This window comes from Labrus bergylta, chromosome 5 (genome assembly GCF_963930695.1).
Source record: "Labrus bergylta chromosome 5, fLabBer1.1, whole genome shotgun sequence".
In the NCBI taxonomy this organism is placed as follows: Eukaryota; Metazoa; Chordata; class Actinopteri; order Labriformes; family Labridae; genus Labrus; species Labrus bergylta.
The window spans coordinates 30725122-30745903 of NC_089199.1; the positions used below are offsets into that span (position 1 = coordinate 30725122).

General features: G+C 41.3%; 1 protein-coding gene across 1 annotated transcript in view; it reads left to right on the top strand.

The window, feature by feature from the left end:
- Positions 1-647: 647 nt before the first annotated feature.
- Positions 648-20782, top strand: part of LOC136179326 (NLR family CARD domain-containing protein 3-like) — a 69089-nt gene continuing 48954 nt past the window's right edge. The window contains exons 1-7 of the mRNA XM_065955499.1: positions 648-817; positions 2012-2200; positions 4567-4778; positions 5058-6936; positions 10665-10838; positions 14923-15096; positions 15783-15956. Of these exons, the coding sequence (XP_065811571.1) occupies positions 2070-2200; positions 4567-4778; positions 5058-6936; positions 10665-10838; positions 14923-15096; positions 15783-15956 (2744 nt within the window). The 5' untranslated portion in view covers positions 648-817; positions 2012-2069. The remainder of the gene's footprint in view (positions 818-2011; positions 2201-4566; positions 4779-5057; positions 6937-10664; positions 10839-14922; positions 15097-15782; positions 15957-20782) is intronic.

Here is a 20782-nt window from a genome sequence, read left to right on the forward strand (position 1 = left end):
GGACTGGTTAAGGAAAAAAAATCGAGCCACTGCAGAAAGTATGCTTTGATTGCTGTTTGCTTTGTTTGTAATGTATATTTTATTTTATTTTAAAAACATGTTCGAAAAAAAAAATAATAATAATGTTTGACATTGTATTGATGTTGCTTATGTTTTAAAAAAAAATCAGAATTCATGTTGTGAATGGTCTGAACCACTGGGCTTTATACTAGCAGAATTTATATAAAAATAATAATTGTATCCAACCTTTTCCAATTTGTTCATTACTTGTGAATAACATTCGGTTCCAACTGAAAAAGGCTCTGAGACCCACTTTTGGGTCCCGACCCATCTGTTTAGAAACACCACATTTTCCCAAAAGATGCAGAGGGCCCCCAAATGACTAAATCTGCCACTGGTTATACATGTGGGGCTGATGTTCCCTACACAAACCAAACTGTCACTGGGATTTAGTGAGCATTATTGTTGCCATAGTAACAAAGGGATCAAACCCAAAAACAAAGCAGCATAGGGGCTAACGGTCTGAAAACCACAACTATTGCTGAAGATGATCCCAGCTCACTTTGTTTAGTTTGCTAAACCTAGTTCGCTTGAATTAATGCTTTTTACTTTGAACCCAGCAGAGGGAGACGATCACCAAGAAACCTGAACTAACAAAAGTCATCACTGTTTCAGTTCCAGGAAATAACAAGAAGGGGAGGAGAAACTCTGAGCTGATACGGGTTTCCAAGAAACCAAAGTGAAAGTGTTCTGAGAGTCAGAGATTAGACTCCATTTTGAGTGGACAGAGCAGAAGGACAAAGACGTGTGAGACAGGGTGAGTTTAATTCAACATTATTATGACTTTACTGTTTAAACCTCTGGTTCATCAGTTAATGAAGCAGGTTCATGCTGAGTAATACTTTAAAACTGATCACATACAGAGCAGGATCAGCTCTGTGAATGTGGACTACTTCCTCTTTTCAAAACACATTTTGTGTACACACTCACACACACACACACACACACACACACACACACACACACACACACACACACACACACAACTTCCTGCGACTCCCGTTTCTGAGCTCCCCTGAATGCAGCATGCTAACAGCGCGTTCCCTGAGTAACAGCAGAGAGAGAGACATGCCCAGAAAAGTGAAGTCAACTAAGCAGACTACTTTATTTTCTGATGCTTCTTACGGACTTTTATTAATGTGTGTGTCTGTGAGACACAACCACACACACCCAGACCTCCACTGGTGAGGGTGTGTGTGTGTGTGTGTGTGTGTGTGTGAAGTGACATTGATCAGCGTGGCGCTGTTCTCAAAGTTGAACGTCTTTCGACTGATAGCGTTTGAGTGCAGTGACTAAAAACAGCTGACACCGAGGGCGTTTTAGCGCCCAGGAAGCTGAACTACATTAGTTTTGTATTTCAGCTGGATGTCAGCGTGGTACTGTAATCTCTGTTCACTTTAAATCTAAGCCTGCTGTACTGGTTGTGCCTGTTAGTATTTATTTTCACATAATCATTCACTTGAATCATTTTGTGGATATATCATTTTAAATCTGTCGACCATCTAAGGGTCATTGGTTTAGGTCTGTGTGGATGTAACAGTTTGTGTAAGACTCTCATAGCAGCAGATCTATTTTTGGAGAGGAGCCGAGTGTATGTTGTGAGCTTAAATGACTTCAATGTAGATATCTGACAGTTTCAAGTGAAGGTAATGTCACCTCTCTAGCCTTTTAGAAGTCTTCCCAAATGGTAAAAGAATTTGTAGGCTGTACCAATGTTGTGGCAAGACTCAATGTCTTGTTATTGGCATTATTCAGGGCAGATCAGACGGACAAATCATGTTAGGATCAAAACAAACTGCACTGAGGTGCTGCATCAGGTACTTAGACAGACAGGAAGGAAGAGAAAATCAAATGAAGGATCACATCAGGTAATGAGATGTGGACACTTGACCATCTCCGTCTTTCACATTTTTCCTGCTTGTGTCTCACCTGTTTGTTATTTTGTCCTCAGGTTGTTTTACCTGCATGAACGTCTTTTATTGTCCTCTGATCAATCTGGAGATCAGAAGATGAGTGATCAAGGAGACAAAGAGGAGGACAGAGCAGAGTCTCCTCTGTCCAGCTGTCTCTCTATGAAGAGTGACCGGTCTAAACGTCGTCCTCCAGCCTTCAGTAATGAACCAGGACCCTCAGATCCACAGTAAGAGAACTTTTTTTAATCACCAAACTGTCAAACTAAAAAAAAAGAGTCCTGAACACCATAATGTGTTGATTTTCTTGTTTTTAATCATCAACCTGCACACAGTGATCATACAGAGAAAGTCACTGAACTCATAACAACATACTAAGGATTATATATATGTATTATATGTTTATAGATCAGATAATATGATTTCAGTATTGACTCTTTGGTTGTGTATCTAGTCGTCTTCTCTGTGATTCTGCAGGAAGAAGTCTTTTAAACTGATCCTGAAGTTTAGTGAGATCTGCTGTGATCGTTTTCTTTCAATCATTTTTTCTGTTGTGTCCACTCTTTGTTTGTCTTTTTTTATTTTTTCTAACATGACTACACAATGAGATCTTTTTTTTTTTCAAAACTTTTCCCTCAAGAGGTCATAATAATTAATTTACAGAAAACTGTAGGATATTGTTCCATAAATAAACCTTGTTGAACGCTCTTTTGATTGAAAGAGTCCTTTATTAAAGTTAAAGAGAAACAAGTGGAGTCGGGCAGAGAGCTCGCAAGCTAGGAGTCTCTGCTTCACAACTTTCCCTGCAGGCTGACAGCTCGACTACCGTACTGTAGCTGGTAGGAGAGCAGACTCCACAAAGAGAAAACAGACTAAAAGGGTGACAGAGCTGAACAGTAACTGCAGGTTTTGGACTTCGCTGAACACAATAAAAACTGTCACGCAGGAAGACAGTGTAAACTTTATTTTCTCTCTGAGAGACCTTCAAAAACACAGCGCGTCTTATACCAGAGCAACTTATATTTCAGATTTTACGGTACTTATTTTTTTAACTCATGACACAGCTCCTGCACATGCTCAGTGTGCAGGTCGTGACACAGCTCCTGCACATGCTCAGTGTGCAGGTCGTGACACAGCTCCTGCACATGCTCAGTGTGCAGGTCGTGACACAGCTCCTGCACATGCTCAGTGTGCAGGTCGTGACACAGCTCCTGCACATGCTCAGTGTGCAGGTCGTGACACAGCTCCTGCACATGCTCAGTGTGCAGCTCTCTATAAAGCTGATTAATAACTTTTCAAAGGTCTCAGGTCTCAACCTAAATATTAAACACTTTGAACTTATGGCTGTTAAAGATTGTAATGTTCCCCATATTTGTAATAATCCAGTGAATCAGCAGGTCACATACCTGGGAGTAGTTATCACCAAGGAGCAAAATATAAAGTGCACCTTAAATTTGAATCCCATCGTTGATAAAACTCTTGTTTACAAAGAGATTTATCTCTGAGACGAAGGACCTTTCTTTCAAAAGGTGAGGGCATTTCCAGACTCACTAATCCGGCTCTATCTTTGGATGTTGACTAAAATGTAACCAAAAGATTTGATTATACGTTGTTTAACTTTCTGTGGAAAAACAAAATACATTATGTTAAAAAGAACGTGACAATAAACACGAGTCAATGTGGGGGCTTGAACTTTTTAGACTTCACAGCTCTTAACATTCAAAGTGAACAAGCTGAGACATTTTAAATAACCCAACATCTCTATGGAATATGATTCCTAATGATGTGGATTTCCTTGTTGTTGGTATGTTTGATGAAGAAATTTGCCGTTGATTCTGACTTGCTTTCAAAGAGTATAATTTTATTTAAGCAAGAAACAGAGTCACTGGTCACGTCTGACCAGGAGGATCAAGAAGCTAAATAATGATCTCCCCGAACATACAGAGACAATCGCCTATATGCATCTAAACGTCTGCTTTTCATCATGGGTCAAAAAAAACATCATGTAACACATCCATATTTGGCAATACTCCTACACAACACCTCAATGTAAACATTCAACTTGAGGGGACTCCTAAATCTCCTTCAGATACAAATCTCTCCAGATGTACACGTTATAAACTTAAAGGAGCAGTATATTATCTCTGTCCTAGTTACGTCAGAAACTTCACTAATTATGTTTTTTCTAAAGTTGGTGGCCTGGAATTTTATTACTGTTATTACAACTATAATATCAGTAAAATCCCGATCAAACTATCCAACTTCCATAAACAGATACTCTTGACTTGGTCTCTCATCTTGAAACATAGCTTCTCTCCACACAGATATTACATCTGGAACAATAAGGACATTCTCTACAAAAATGAATCCCTGTTTTTTGAAAACTGGTTGAAAATAACATCACACTTGTAGGTCAGTTATTGGACTCAGATGGTAGACTCTATGGTTACACAGACAGACTTCTGCACATGCTCACTGCGGAGGACATGGCACACCTTTTTAAAACGTTTTGTGTCTTTATTTGATTCAGTCCACCACTGGTTTCTAAATGTCAGTGTCAGTTTTCACGGCTTTATGATTTCCCTTATCTCCACAGAATAACAAAGGGGTCTGTTTCTGTGGAGGAGCAGCTGTCCAGCTGTGCTTTGTGTCAGTGTGTCCCAAGAGATCCAGTTTCTACCAGATGTGGACACTGGTTCTGTAGACAGTGTCTCACCTCATACTGGGACCAGTCTACTTCATCAGGAGAGTCCTCCTGTCCCCAGTGTGGAAAGCGATCTAAAATAAGAGGAGGACTGCAGATATCCAGTAAGTCCAGCACTGTAATAAGTAAGACTGAAGTCATTGTGTCTAAAAACAAGACAGAGCAGTTAGTATTTTCATTGATATATAGTTAAATGAAACATTTACATTTTATCTGATTCTTGCTGTCAGTTTATATTCAGTATATTTTATTTCTCTTGTAGCAGCACACATTTATTACAGGGATGTTTTTGTGTCATGCAGTTTGCTTAATGTGTAATAATGAAAATTGTTTATTTGATCATTTTATAAATCCAGTCTCAGGATATGTTTCTTCTCTTTCAGCAGATAGAGGTCTGCAGGAGGTTACAGATGAACTTAAGATCAGTCTGAGGAAGAGATGTGAACATGTGACTGAAGGAAGTGATGAAACAGGAAGTAGAACCCTCCTCAACAGGATCTACACTGAGCTCTACATCACAGAGGGACAGAGTGAAGAGGTGAACACCCAACATGAGGTGAGACAGCTTGAGACAGACTCTAAAAAGAAGACCCTCCATGAGACTCCAATCAAGTGTCAGGACATCTTTAAAGCCTTACCCGACCAACAGAACCAAAAGACAGAAGCTCAACCCGACCAACAGAACCAAAAGACAGAAGCTCAACCCGACCAACAGAAACCCATCAGAGTGGTTCTGACAAACGGCGTCGCTGGTGTTGGAAAAACCTTCTCAGTGCAGAAGTTCACTCTGGACTGGGCAGACGGCTCAGAGAACCAAGACGTCAGTCTGGTGATCCTGCTTTCATTCAGGGAGCTGAACTTGATCAGAGATGAGGAGTACAGTCTTCTTGAGCTGCTCCGTGTTTTCCATCCAACATTACAGAAGGTCACAGCAGAGACGCTCGCTGTCTGTAAACTGTTGTTCATCTTTGACGGCCTGGATGAAAGCAGACCGTCGTTGGACTTCAAAAACAGGAAGGTTGTGTCTGATGTCACAAAGAAATCACCGTTAAACACACTGTTGACAAACCTCATCAAGGGGAATCTGCTCCCCTCAGCTCTCATCTGGATAACTTCTCGACCTGCAGCAGCCAATCAGATCCCTCCTTCATGTGTTGACAGGCTAACAGAAGTACGAGGCTTCACTGACGCCCAGAAGGAGGAGTACTTCAGGAGGAGGTTCAGTGATGATGAAGATCTGTCCAGCAGAATCATCTCACACATCAAGACATCCAGGAGCCTCCACATCATGTGTCTGATCCCGGTCTTCTGCTGGATCACTGCCACAGTTCTGGAGCACATGATGAGCACAGAGCAGACAGGAGAGCTGCCCAAGACCCTGACTGACATGTACTCACACTTCCTGCTGGTTCAGACAAAGAGGAAGAAGAACAAGTATGATGAGGGACGTGAGACAAGTCCACATGAGCTGATGGAGGCTGACAGGGAAGTTCTTCTGAAGCTGGGGAGGCTGGCGTTTGAACATCTGGAGAAAGGAAACATCATGTTCTATAAAGAAGACCTGGAGCGTTGTGGTCTGGATGTCACAGAGGCCTCGGTGTACTCAGGAGTTTGTACAGAGATCTTCAAAACAGAGTGTGTGATCCTCCAGAAAACAGTCTACTGCTTTGTTCATCTGAGCGTTCAGGAGTTCCTGGCTGCAGTCTACATGTTCCACTGTTTGACAAACAGGAAGAGAGGTGGAGTGAAGGCTTTCCTGAAAAACATAATTTTTCAAACTCCTGAAAGTGATGACTCATCCCTGGATGTCTTCCTGAGGAGTGCCATGGAGAAATCCCTGAAAAGTAAAAATGGTCACCTGGACCTGTTTGTTCGCTTCCTTCATGGCCTCTCTCTGGAGTCCAACCAGAGACTCTTAGGAGTCCTGCTGGGTCGGAGAGACAACAGTCCAGAAATGATCCAGAGAGTCATCAACAACCTGAAGGAGATGAACAGTAAAGATATCTCTCCTGACAGAAGCATCAACATCTTCCACTGTCTGACAGAGATGAACGACCTCTCAGTCCATCAGGAGATCCAAGAGTTCCTGAAGTCAGGGAACAGATCAGTGGAGAAACTCTCTGAGATCCACTGCTCTGCTCTGGCCTACATGCTGCAGATGTCAGAGGAGGTTCTGGATGAGCTGAACCTGTATAAGTACAAGACATCATACCAGGGACGACTGAGACTGATTCCAGCTGTGAGGAACTGCAGGAAGGCAGAGTAAGTCCAGATGTGATTAAATATGAGTCAAAATAAGTTTAGTTCTTCAAATATATACTATACAATATCTAGGTTTTTGAAAACAGTGTTTATCTGAAATATTAACAAACAAAGAGAGAGAGAGAGAGAAAGAGAGAGAGGGAGAGAAAGAGAGAGAGAGAGGGAGAGACAGCGAGAGAAAGAGAGAGAGAGACAGAGAGAGAGAGAGAGAGAAAGAGAGAAAGAGAGAGGGAGAGAGAGAGAGAGAGAGAGAGAGAGAGAGAGGTATCAGTTCTCCTGGTAGTCTAAGTCTATAGCAGCAGAACTAGGATCTGGTCTACACCAGCGTCAGCCCTAACTATAAGATTTATCAAAAAGGAAAGTTTGAAGTCTATAATTTATTCAAACTTATTTTATTGTTTTCTTAACAACAACGCAGTGACAATCAGAGACAGAGACAAACGTTCACACACACACACACACACACACACACACACACACACACACACACACACACACACACACATACACACACACACACACAGCTGAAACAGTTATAATCATGACAGTTGGTTTTAAAACCTGTACAGTGTGATATTACCTCACACCACGCTATTGAGCCACCTTGGATCACCGCGGCAGCCCTAATTACAACCCCATTAACCAAAGACTGGGATAATGTTGAATGCTGATTTAAAGGTTAACTCCTGCACACGGTCTATTAAGTAAATCAAGAATATTTCTCTTTGTCTTGATTTAAACCGCTCGGACATTTTTGTTTTCCTCCTTCATGGACTCGAGCCAACGTCACGAGATTAAAGTCTGACGAGTTGTGTTAGCGTGCGTGGAAAGGGACATTTGATTAGTTTTTCTGTCCTCACTTTATGCTGATGTAAAGGGTTAAAAAAACGTGTATATAATTCATTAAAATGTGTATCGTCTAAAGCTAAAAACAAAGGTTATCAAAAAGTTAAAAATGGATGACAAGATTTGAAAACTGTGTTAAAAGTCATTGGGACAGTCAGAACAAATGTATTGAGTTAAAAATAGACCCCAACATATCTTTTTATGTTTATGTGTCTAAAATATCTGTTTAGAGCCGAATTCCAGTGCACTGAACTTGTTACTATTGCAATCCTCAATCAGGTCACTAGAGGGCGCATAGCGCTCGTGAGGAGCATAATACCCCAAAGAGAGGCAAGTTCTGCAGAATAAATCCTGCAGCCGAGCTGAACACAGCTAAACTGTGTTGCTTCTTTGTATTTACATCCAGAAACTTCTTCTCTGGCACCACTAGGCCAGGTCGGGGGAGCAACACTGACAGTAGAAGAACTTAAAGTAACACCATTAACCAGATGAGATGAGATGAGATGAGATTCAACTTTATTGTCATTACACATATACAAGTATAGAGTAACGAAATGAGGTTTGGCATCTCACCAGAAGTGCAAATAAGCAGAAAGTGCAAGAGTCTGTGCTATGTACAGTAATTGAGTGCAAGAGTCTGTGCTATGTACAGTAATTCTGTGCTATGTACAGTAATTGCAAAATTTACAGATGTAGACAAAAAAAGTGAATTATTAGGTAAATCTGGATGGCTGGATTAATGGGATGCAATAAATATAAATAAATGCTATAAATAAGTAATGCTACAAAATAAGTGTGTTCTTAGGATTATAATATACAGATTAAGATGCAGTGAGCATGCTATACTAATAATATACAGATTAAGATGCAGTGAGCATGCTATACTAATAATATACAGATTAAGATGCAGTGAGCATGCTATACTAATAATATACAGAATAAGATGCAGTGAGCATGCTATACTAATAATATACAGAATAAGATGCAGTGAGCATGCTATACTAATAATATACAGATTAAGATGCAGTGAGCATGTTATACTAATAATATACAGATTAAGATGCAGTGAGCATGTTATACTAGTTTACAGATAATATAAAGAATATGGATATAATATGAACATACTATAATACAATACTACAGATGGATGAGAGATGTGTGTGTGTGACCAGGAGGAGTGGTGGGGGGATGATGGGTGTGAGGTGATATGGAGGGGAAAGGGGGGTCAGCAGGGTGCGGAGAGAGAGAGGGAGAGAGAGAGAGAGACAGAGTTCAGAGTTCGGGGGGTAGAGTTCAGTAGAGAAACAGCTCTGGGGAAAAAGCTGTTCCTCAGTCTGCTGGTTCTGGTCCGGAGGCTTCTGAAGCGCCTGCCGGAGGGCAGGAGGGTAAACAGTCTGTGGGCAGGGTGGGAGGAGTCTTTAAGGATGCCATGAGCTCGCCGCAGACAGCGTGTTCTTTGGACATCCTCAATGGCAGGAAGTGGACACCTTGTGATGCGCTGGGCGGTTTTTACCACCCGCTGTAGCGCCTTACGGTCTGCGACAGAGCAGTTTCCGTACCAGACTGAGACACTGCTGGTCAGGATGCTCTCGATCACACAGCGGTAGAAGTTCATCAGTACAGCTGAAGACAGGTGGTGTCTCTTCAGTGTCCTCAGGAAAAAGAGGCGTTGATGAGCCTTCTTAACCAGACTGGAGGTGTTAGTGGACCAGGAGAGGTCCTCTGTGATGTGGGTCCCCAGGAACTTGAAGCTGGAGACACGTTCAACAGCCATCCCGTTGATGTGAATGGGGTTGTGCGTGCTTCCTCTTTCTCTCCTGAAGTCCACGATGATCTCCTTCGTCTTGCTGTTGTTGAGGAGCAGGTTATTGTCAGCACAGCAGGCGGCCAGATGCTGTACCTAGATTGCAGCTAAATGAGTTAGCCTACATGGCTACAATGAAAACTCGCTCCAGCCTCAAAATAGTAAAGTTAAAGATCTAAAATAAACTTTTTTCTCTGTTAAAAAGCGAGACAAAGAGCATGTCAGTATTTTCTTTAAATGTTGAAACATTTCCTGTCATTAATAGCCTATTACTTGAATACTATAAGCCTTGATTTGATATTATGTATGATGTAATGATGTATACTCAGGGTCTGAAATGAACAACCGCCAAACGCCTAGATTTTCTTTTTGAAGAGTACATTTCAGAGGGCTATCCGCCACAGGGCGGGTAAATGTTTTACCCATCATTCATGTATAACTATGCTATACTTTATTTAAAACTAGGCTACAAGTATGAAGCACATTTGATGCAGCTGCAGCTACTTTTCCCTGCTCCTCTCTCTGCTGTCTTCATGACGGAGCATCGCTGAGACACACACACACACACACACACACACACACACACACACACACACACACACAGTTTTACTTTTAGTGCAACAGAACACAGTGGATCCTTGATCCATACGGCCGTGTGTTGGGAACAAACGTGATCTGGTCACTTTTTCCGTTCACTGTCACCGTGTCTGCAGCTAACTTAACGATAGCGACGTCATCTCACAGCCTGCTGTAGTCTGTGAACATCTCAACACAGACTCTGTTAAACTGTGCTGCGTTATACACACTGATCATATAGTTCACACTAAATGCACGCTCCACTTCTCAATTACATCACAGGGACCAGGAGCAGTCAGACACACACACACACACACACACACACACACACACACACACACACACACACACACTCACACACACACGTTTACAAGTGATAGAAATGTTTGTTAACTAAAGTGAGTTCAGATCAGCTGAACCTCTGATGTGATTGAACACAATTTGTCAAAATATTAAGACATTCCTTTAAATAACATATTATGTACCATTAATGTCATGACAGGTTTTTTAACTGTGGACTGTCAGAGACTCACTGTGAAGTCGTGGCCTCAGCTCTGAAGTCCAACCCCTCCCATCTGAGAGAGCTGAACCTGAGTCACAACGAGCTGCAGGATTCAGGAGTGAAGCTGCTGTGTTCTGGACTGCAGAGTCCAAACTGTAGACTGGAGACTCTGAGGTAAGACAACAGGTTTAATTTCTCTGTTCAGATTCATATGATGTGAAACTAAACTGTAGACTTCAGGCTGATAATCAAATGATCCACACTGAGCATCTTAATGCTGAAGTCCATTTTCTTCTTCTGTGGTTTTATCCACAGAGTGGTAGCAATTTAAAGCCTTACATTTTAAACCTAAATATATAAAAACATAACTTGTTGTATATTTCACTCTTTACCACCTGAACAGCTGATTTTTAGATAAATTATGAATAATTAAACAAAGAAAAACAATCATTCCAATTTCAACCATCAGACGTAAAAATAAAGTCAAACACTTGTTTTGTCTGAGATGTTTGTGACACTGTGAGATTCTGAAACTGTCAAAGGAAAGTTTAAATTGAAGACTCTTTGATTGAATGTCTTCTCTATAACTAGAATAAATATTACAGATGTTTACTTAGTTCACTTTTCGTTGCAGACGATCGTCTTTTTTGGGGGGTTAGGGTTAGGGCTAACTCTTATCTTAGGGCAGGGATGTCAAACATACGGCCCGACAGCAGGTTTCATCTGGCCCGTGAGACGTTTTGGGAAGAAGGAGGAAATGTATTGAAAAATATATATATTTTTTTTTTATAAATTACATTTTTGTAATACTTATTTTCCCTGAATTGTATTAAAACCTATAATGAGCAACGTAAAGGTTGATATCATGATACTAAAATTAATCAAACGGGGCACTTTGAACGATTTTCTCAGCAGGGAGTATCATGAAAAAGACGAGTGGCCGAGCTCCTGCATTACGCTGGTAATACATCACATCAGAAAACAGGCTGAACACCTGAGAGAGGTGACACAGAATGCAGGTTTTCAAGAGAGATCGAAGGAGCGATATTTCTTTAGTTTTATTTGCTCACAAGTTGCCAGAATTTTATCAAAGCTACGTGACTTAACGACAGGAGGCGCTGCACTGCGTGCATCATGACGGTCTTCAGTTCTTCACACTTCTTACCAGTTTCTCCTGTCTTGACTGATGGAAAACAAAAGTTTTACTAATGATAACAAAGCTTCCTATGGAGTGAGCCACAAAGAGCAGCTCGTGCAAATAAAAAACAATCCTCTCTGTCCTGCGTAACGGCCCAGACCGTCTCCTCACATCCAGTGTAGTTTGTGGACACCGGCGTTGAGCCTGATGATAGACTTATTTTACCTCTGGTTATTGTAAAAACAGTAAATTAAAATGAATATTAACTGATTTTATTTACAGATGGTTCATTTTTAGGTCACCCAGAGGTGAACGTGTTGATCACCTAAAAGTTTCAGTGTGACATCACTTCTAAATGCAGTAGCCTGCTGTTGTGCCTTTATCACCAGCTTTAATCAGACTGTAAAAATATAACTATTACTGAACATTTCATTCTTATCTGAAAACAATATCACACACAGGCTGTCCGATCATACAGAGGTCCGCTGGTTTAACTGTGGAGCAGCGCTAAAATGCTTCCTAGAAATTGTGCACGGAGATGGCACAGATTCACGGTGCATAAAAAGTCAGTGACAGAGTTAGATCACGATATTGCGGACACGTAGAAGAACAGACTGCCAGACTCATATCAAAAGTGGTTTAACTGAGTTTACTTAGTTAAAGAAGTTGAACTCCACACGGAGCTGATCAGACTGCAGTGATCAACGCTGAAGGAGAAATTCAAGTCTGTTGGTTTGGAAACATTTGATGCCTGACAGTGAAATACCTGAAGATGACTGTTTACATCAAAGACACTCTGTGTGTTTGTGACAACATATTCATGTGAGCAGGTTTAATCTGTGATGAACCTTAACGAGTGACAACTGTGCTGTGGCCTGACACACACACATCTAAAGTCTCTCTCTCGCTCTCCCTCTCTCTCTTTCACTCTCTTTTTCTCTCTCTCTCTCTCTCTCTCTCTCTCTCTCTCTCTCTCTCTCTCTCTCTCTCTCTCTCTCTCTTGCGCATGCGTGAGTGTTTGCTGAGCGGTAGGAGAGTGTGTTGGAGTGGATGAGGTTTCGTCTTTTTTTCCATTAAGGTTTGAGAAACTGTTTCTTTTCACTGGTGATAGTTTACACACTGTTCACACGTCTTTCTAATCACTATCGGGGTTCACGGGGGGTGATCGGTGTGCTGCACGGCAGCAGCCGGTAGCCTACCTGGCTGTGTGTCATGGCAGGTAGCAGGCCCAGTGCCAATGCTTCTGGGGGTTTCACAAACCTCTCCCGTCGGCACGGAATTAAAGTACCGGTCGGCGTGGAGCACTCAGTGGAGGATTGTAGTCTGGCAGTTGGGGAGGTCGTCGGGTATGATAGTTTAAGGGCTGCGTCCAGGATGAACAGCGCAGTTGTGATTTTTTTGGACTCATTTGAAAAAGTAAACTTTGTTGTTGAGCGAGGAATTGTTGTTAAAAACACGCATGTCATCGTTTTTCCTCTCACTAATCCAGCGAAAAAAATCATACTGTCTAACTTGCCGCCATTTATCAGTGATGAGGTGTTGGAAAGGGAGCTTTCACGTCATGGACAGATTGTGTCGGCAATGAAAATGCTCCTGTCAGGATGTAAATCCAGCAGACTGAAACATGTTGTGTCTTTCAGGAGACAACTCCACATGATCCTAAAGAATGATAGTGATGCACTGAATGTGGTCATGAAATTTAAAGTTGAAGGGTTTGATTACACAATTTTCGCATCAACACAATCTATGAAATGTTTTGGCTGTGGGCAGGAAGGGCACCTGGTGCGGAATTGTCCAGAAAAGGCTCGTGAGCCAGAGGCAGAGGCTGTTTCGAGCACGGAGGATGAAGGGGGTGCAGAGGGGGGGGGGGGGGGGGTCAGGAGGACAGTGAAGGGGTGCAGAGGGGGGGGGGGGGGGGTCAGGAGGACAGTGAAGGGGTGCAGAGGGGGGGGGGTCAGGAGGACAGTGAAGGGGTGCAGAGGGGGGGGGTCAGGAGAACAGTGAAGGGGTGCAGAGGGGGGGGGTCAGGAGAACAGTGAAGGGGTGCAGAGGGAGACACCAGCTGAGGGGTCTGAAACACAACCGGATGGAGAGTGTGCAACCGCCTCTGCTGAAGCGTTTGAGAATCAGAGTCAGACTAGTGTAGAAGGAGAGGAGCTGGAACAAAGCAACATTGATGAGGTGATACATGATGTTGGGGAAAAAACAGTGGGAGGTGATGAAGATTTGTTTAAAGTGCCAAAACTAAAGAGGAAAGCACAATCTAAAGGAGCGACACCAAAGAAAATGCCTTTAATAAAGGAAAAGACAAGATTGCAAGAAAGTGATTCAGAAGACTTCCCTGACTCGGATAGTGAGAGAGAGTATTCTGATTCATCTATCCCTGATGGTCAGAAGAGCAATGGTTATGATCTTGAGCAAATCTGTAGTTTCCTAGAAGTAACTAAAGGAAAGAGGGATGTTAATGTGGATGATTTTTTTCCAAATCGATCTTTGTTTGTTGCCGCTTCAAAGTGGTTGATGAGAAAGAAGGGTGATACTTGTCTTAAAGACACAGAGGTGTACCGCCTCAGAAAACTGGTGCAGAAGGTAAAGACACTAAGTAAGTCTGTAAGTCAGACTGTGTGTAAACAACACACACACACACACACACACAGACTCACACACACAGACATACACACAGACACACACACACACTCTCTCACACACACACACACAGACACACAGACACTCACAGACACACACGGAGACACGCACACGCACACACACACACACACACAGAGACACACACTCACTCACACACACACACTCAGAGACACACACACACACACACACACACACACACACACACACACACAGGTGTGTAAAGCTCAGTAGAGTATTGGTTGTGTAATCTTGACTGAGGTCAGTAACATGTTGGTGTCTTTATTGACATGAACAGCTGTATGAATGTTTGGATGATGTCTGTAGAAAGCTGACATTTGAATGATCCACAATAACAGAATGACAAAGTCTCTCTACTTATTTTAGGGACACACTCACTTATTGGACCTAGTTATGTTGTTATGTTATCATCTGATTGATCATTCTCTTTATTCACATCTTTTATTCTTTATTCAGTTTGTGGAGCTGCAGTTTGTCAGAGATCAGCTGTTCTTCTCTGGCCTCAGCTCTGAAGTCCAACCCCTCCCATCTGAGAGAGCTGGACCTGAGAGACAACAAGCTGCAGGATTCAGGAGTGAAGCTGCTGAGTGAGGGACTGCAGAGTCCAAACTGTAGACTGGAGACTCTGAGGTCAGTTCTCTTCTTCTCTGTTTGTGTTTTACATCTCATGTGTTTGATTATCAGCTGAAACATTTTCATGTTCACATGTTTCTGACGTCCATGAAGTTTTAGATTGAATGCTGTTCATGTTTATTTTCTTGTTTGAATCTGCATCATAAAAAAATCTTATTTTTACTGAAATAGTTTAAATGGAGTTCTTTAAGTTTTTAAAGTTTCTGATTTTATTAAATGTTCAAAAATGAAGACACACACACACACACACACACACACACACACACACACACACACACACACAGAGAGAGAGAGAGAGAGAGAGAGAGAGACACACACACACACACACACACACACACACACTCTGACACACACACACACACACAGAGACACACACACACACACACACACACACACACACACACACACACACACTCTCCCAGGTGTGTAAAGCTCAGTAGAGTATTGGTTGTGTAATCTTGACTGAGGTCAGTAACATGTTGGTGTCTTTATTGACATGAACAGCTGTATGAATGTTTGGATGATGTCTGTAGAAAGCTGACATTTGAATGATCCACAATAACAGAATGACAAAGTCTCTCTACTTATTTTAGGGACACACTCACTTATTGGACCTAGTTATGTTGTTATGTTATCATCTGATTGATCATTCTCTTTATTCACATCTTTTATTCTTTATTCAGATTGAGTTACTGCAGTTTGTCAGAGATCAGCTGTTCTTCTCTGGCCTCGGCTCTGAAGTCCAACCCCTCCCATCTGAGAGAGCTGGACCTGAGTGACAACAATCTGCAGGATTCAGGAGTGAAGCTGCTGTGTGACCTTCAGGAGAATCCAGACTACAGACTGGAGACTCTGAGGTGAGTACAGGGTTGGGTTTAGTCCATCCTGGTCTCTACAGGGTTTCACTAAACACAGTTCAGGATTCGTACAGTCATTAAAAACCTTGAAATGTTTTGGAATTTGAAAATATAATATTTCCAGTCAAAAAGCAGATGCATGGAGTGCTGCATGGGTGTTGTAAATTATTTTGGTAATTAGTTCCTCTGGTGCTCTTCCGTGCGGGGATCCAACTTAGAAGTTTTTGAAGAAGTCTGAGGCACTCAGAGGGTTCAGCATAAAAAGCCTTTAATTCATCAGGGCTACAGATTCATAAAAACATGTTTCAGCCATACAGGCCTTCATCAGGGCAGGTACAAAATGGCAGCCAACTACTTCCTTTAACGGTTTACAGCCAGTCACATGATCAGTAGTAGTCACATGGTTTAGTAAAAAGGTTACACATTTAAACAAAGAACGTTAATCATCAAAATGTAAACATCATACCAAGGCAGATGAGAAGTTAGAAGTGACTAAATATACAAACAAATTACTACAAAAGTGCTGAAAAAAAACCAATACACCTAGAACAGTGGTTCTCAATCTATGGTACCACCGGTGGTACGCGGGCTCTCTGTGGTGGTATGCAAAGAAATCTCCACAATATAAAAAACAAACCTGTTCAGCATAAAATGACTTTTTTTTTATTGTCGTACTCTTATCTTATCTGTCTTGTATCTATTGGGTTGTATTTATATCAAATGTGTTTTCCCCTCTAAATTAATCTAGTTTTTGCAACAAACAACTTTAATCTGCTCAATATATGTTCGCGCACAGACATAAACAACAACAGGAGTACGCCCCGCGTTTTGAAAAGTTCCACTCGATATTCTGTTATAGTTCAGTCCTGAATCAACAGCAAGCAGCTGTAGGTCTACATTAACAGATATTCTGTTATAGTTCAGTCCTGAATCAACAGCAAGCAGCTGTAGGTCTACATTAACAGATATTCTGTTATAGTTCAGTCCTGAATCAACAGCAAGCAGCTGTAGGCCTACATTAACAGATATTCTGTTATAGTTCAGTCCTGAATCAACAGCAAGCAGCTGTAGGTCTACATTAACAGATATTCTGTTATAGTTCAGTCCTGAATCAACAGCAAGCAGCTGTAGGTCTACATTAACAGATATTCTGTTATAGTTCAGTCCTGAATCAACAGCAAGCAGCTGTAGGTCTACATTAACAGATATTCTGTTGTTTATTGGAGTTCAGCACACAATCGGCAGCAAGCAGCTGTACATTAACATTTTTAAAACGGAGCCAGGAGAAGCTTCAGTTTTGATGCATGTACGGACAGCGGACCTTATCGCTCCCCCTCCCTCTATCTCTCTCTCTGGAGCTCTGAAGCTGATGTGATTCTGCTCTCTTTTGATGTCTTAGCACTCCGTAGGAGTCGAGAGGGATTTTTAAAAAAAGGCAGTTTTGCTATGTTGAACGCAGAGACTTAGGCTATAATAAAGCGGCGCTGTTTGCACGGAGCCTGCAGATCGGCGCCAGCACTCTCACGAGCTCTCTCTCTCTCTCCCCCGCTCTCTCTCTCTCTCCCCCGCTCTCTCAGGCACGCAGCAATTTTATGAATTAATGAAAAATTAATTGAGAACAGGTTGGAAATATACTTGGGCCCAGGTATCATGTTTGTGTGGGAAACACTGGAGACTAAATATTTCCAAACAGGTTGTTGGTATAAAGTTGTCATTTTTATTGTTCTGCACTTTTGTGTGTGCCAGTTCTAGCACTAGCCCTTATTAGGCCTACAGTGTGGCTGCCAGCAGTCAATAATAAATAATATTCTTTTTATGAATTAATTTGCCTCTTGCATGAAATGTGTGTAGAAATAGGCCTACAGTGTTTTTTAACGTCTACCATAATGGTGGTTCTTGAAGAGCCAAATATTTTCGGAGGTGGTACGCAGGCTAAAAAGTTTGAGAACCACTGACCTAGAAGAAAGGAGAAAAGTCCAGGGGGCTCATCTATCAACAGTGTGTGAGCACGGATCTGTGCGTAATGAGGAAGAACATTCCCACACAAAGAGTGGAATTTATCAACTTGTTCTTTTACTTAGAAATGTGTGTAAATATAATAGAATAGAATAGAATTACTTTATTGATCCCAAACTGGGAAATTGTGGCATTATATATGAGTAAAAAACACAATGTTAGCAAATCTAAACACAATATAATATTAAATACAAAGTAAATAAGTACTAAAAATATCAAAACTAAGAATGTGAATATATACAACCAGGATTTAACTAAGCATTACTAGTCTTAAATAGGAAGATTAGATATGGAAGATTGAATGTAAATGTGCAAAAACAGAGTTGTAAATGGACAGTATTGACACAAGTTAAAGTGCATGAGTGTAGACATATTATAAGCAGAAACTATACAATATAACGGCGAGTAGTTTGTAAACACGCAGACACGCCGACACAAACACTTGAAGGAATCTTGGTGTTCATGTGTTACTTTTAATGACAGCTGTCCTTTTCTATCAGAAAGGTATCCTTAAATGACTTCCCCCACCAGCTCAGGTGTTCTACCTTAATATATATTCTGCCAGCGGTTCAATAGATAGTACGAACATCAATGGTGACAATGGATCCCCTTGTCTGGTACCTTTAGAGATCTTAAAAATACATTTACATTACTCCATTAACTCTAACTCTGGCATTAGGCTGCTTGTTCATAGCTTTCAACCAGCGTATAAAGTTGGTGTGAAGTCCAAATTTACTTCAGGTTTCAAACAGGTTCTTTGTTAATCTTCATGTCAAACACTTTTTTAATTCCAGCTCATCACAGACCGACTCTTTACAAACTGACAGATGTTTACAGACACTTAAATGTCTGCTGTGTCTGTTTAGCGTCTTTTCAATGTCCGTCTTTTCTCCCTTATTAAACTCTGCTAATGTTGAGAAGTTTCACTGAAGTCTGATCCAGTCAGTTAGTGATATTTGATAAGGGGGTGTGTCTGTCCGTAAAAAGACTTCCTGGAAGGCTGGTCTCAAGTTTCCTCGATCCTCTGTGCTGAAAATAAGAGACCTGAGACGTCCATCAACATGGCGGCACAGAACGACTTCCGGTTCAAGCGACGAAAAATAAGAGACATGAGGAGTAGCCATTCAGATTGAGAGCAGTTAGACATTCTTCATCAAACTGATTAGAGCAAAGTTAATGTTTGTTATTTTTCTGTTATTTGAAGTCAGAATAAATTCAGTTTAATGATCTCTGAAATATGACGTGAAGTTCTGTTAACTCTGCACCAAACAAAGAAATGTTCTTCAGAGGGACACTTTTTCATTTCCCTGTGAGGACACTTGAGATAAATCACTTGAACCTTTACATCAGTAAACGTTGAATCAGCACTTCCTCTTTCCCCTGAGTGTGTTTAGGTCTTAACATGACCTGTGCTCAGGTGTGTTGGTGGGGCGTTGCTGTCTCAGGGGGCAGAAAGCAGCTGCACCATGGACCAACAAAAACCTGCTCTAAAGTCATGGTGCAGTATTTCCATGCTATTTAAAGGCTCCATTAGTAAGATTGTGAGATGCACAGACACAGACAGGTTCACATTGTTCTTCCACAAGGCTCGAAACACACACAGGGACAGATTACACACAGCACACCTGTGAGACACTGCAGTTCATCCAGGTGGAAATAACTCTTTAAGGTGTGTTTAATGTCTGCTGTTATTTCTGTCCCAAAAGGCAGAGAAAATCAGAAACTGCTGCTGCTAGATTTAAACACAGTTTACATGAATCAACAGTAAACACATCACTCAACTGTCTGTGACATGATGATGATGCCTTCAAGGACTCTCAGTAAACACATCACTCAACTGTCTGTGACATGATGATGATGCCTTCAAAGACTCTCAGTAAACACATCACTCAACTGTCTGTGACATGATGATGATGCCTTCAAGGACTCTCAGTAAACACATCACTCAACTGTCTGTGACATGATGATGATGCCTTCAAGGACTCTCAGTAAACACATCACTCAACTGTCTGTGACATGATGATGATGCCTTCAAGGACTCTCAGTAAACACATCACTCAACTGTCTGTGACATGATGATGATGCCTTTAAGGACTCTCAGTAAACACATCACTCAACTGTCTCTGACATGATGATGATGCTTTCAAGGACTCTCAGTAAACACATCACTCAACTGTCTCTGACATGATGATGCCTTCAAAGACTCTCAGTAAACACATCACTCAACTGTCTCTGACACGATGATGCCTTCAAGGACTCTCTGTCCCTTTAAGCTTCAAGTCACCAACACGTGACCACGAGAGCTGAAAGGTGGCGTGCTACTTTCCACGCCCACTTCACTTCTGAGCAGGACTGAAGTCCCTGCTGCTCTTCATACTGGATGTTCTGTATCACTGATAATCAGAATAATCATGATAATGATGATATTATATGATCAGAATAATAATAATAAAAACTTTATTTATATAGCAGCTTTTAAAAACACAGGTTTACAAAGTGCTTTGACAAACAGCAAAAACAAAAACAAACTAAAGCAAACACAGAAGAACATAAACAACAACAAGAACATAACAAATGTAAAATACTAAAAATAATTAAATACAATTCAACAGAAAAGAACCCAAAGTGCACGATACCCAACAGACATATATAACCCGACCATCACAAGAACCATCATAAGAACCATCATAAGAACCATCACAAGAACCATCACAAGAACCATCATAAGAACCATCACAAGAACCATCACAAGAACCATCATAAGAACCATCATAAGAACCATCACAAGAACCAACACAAGAACCATCACA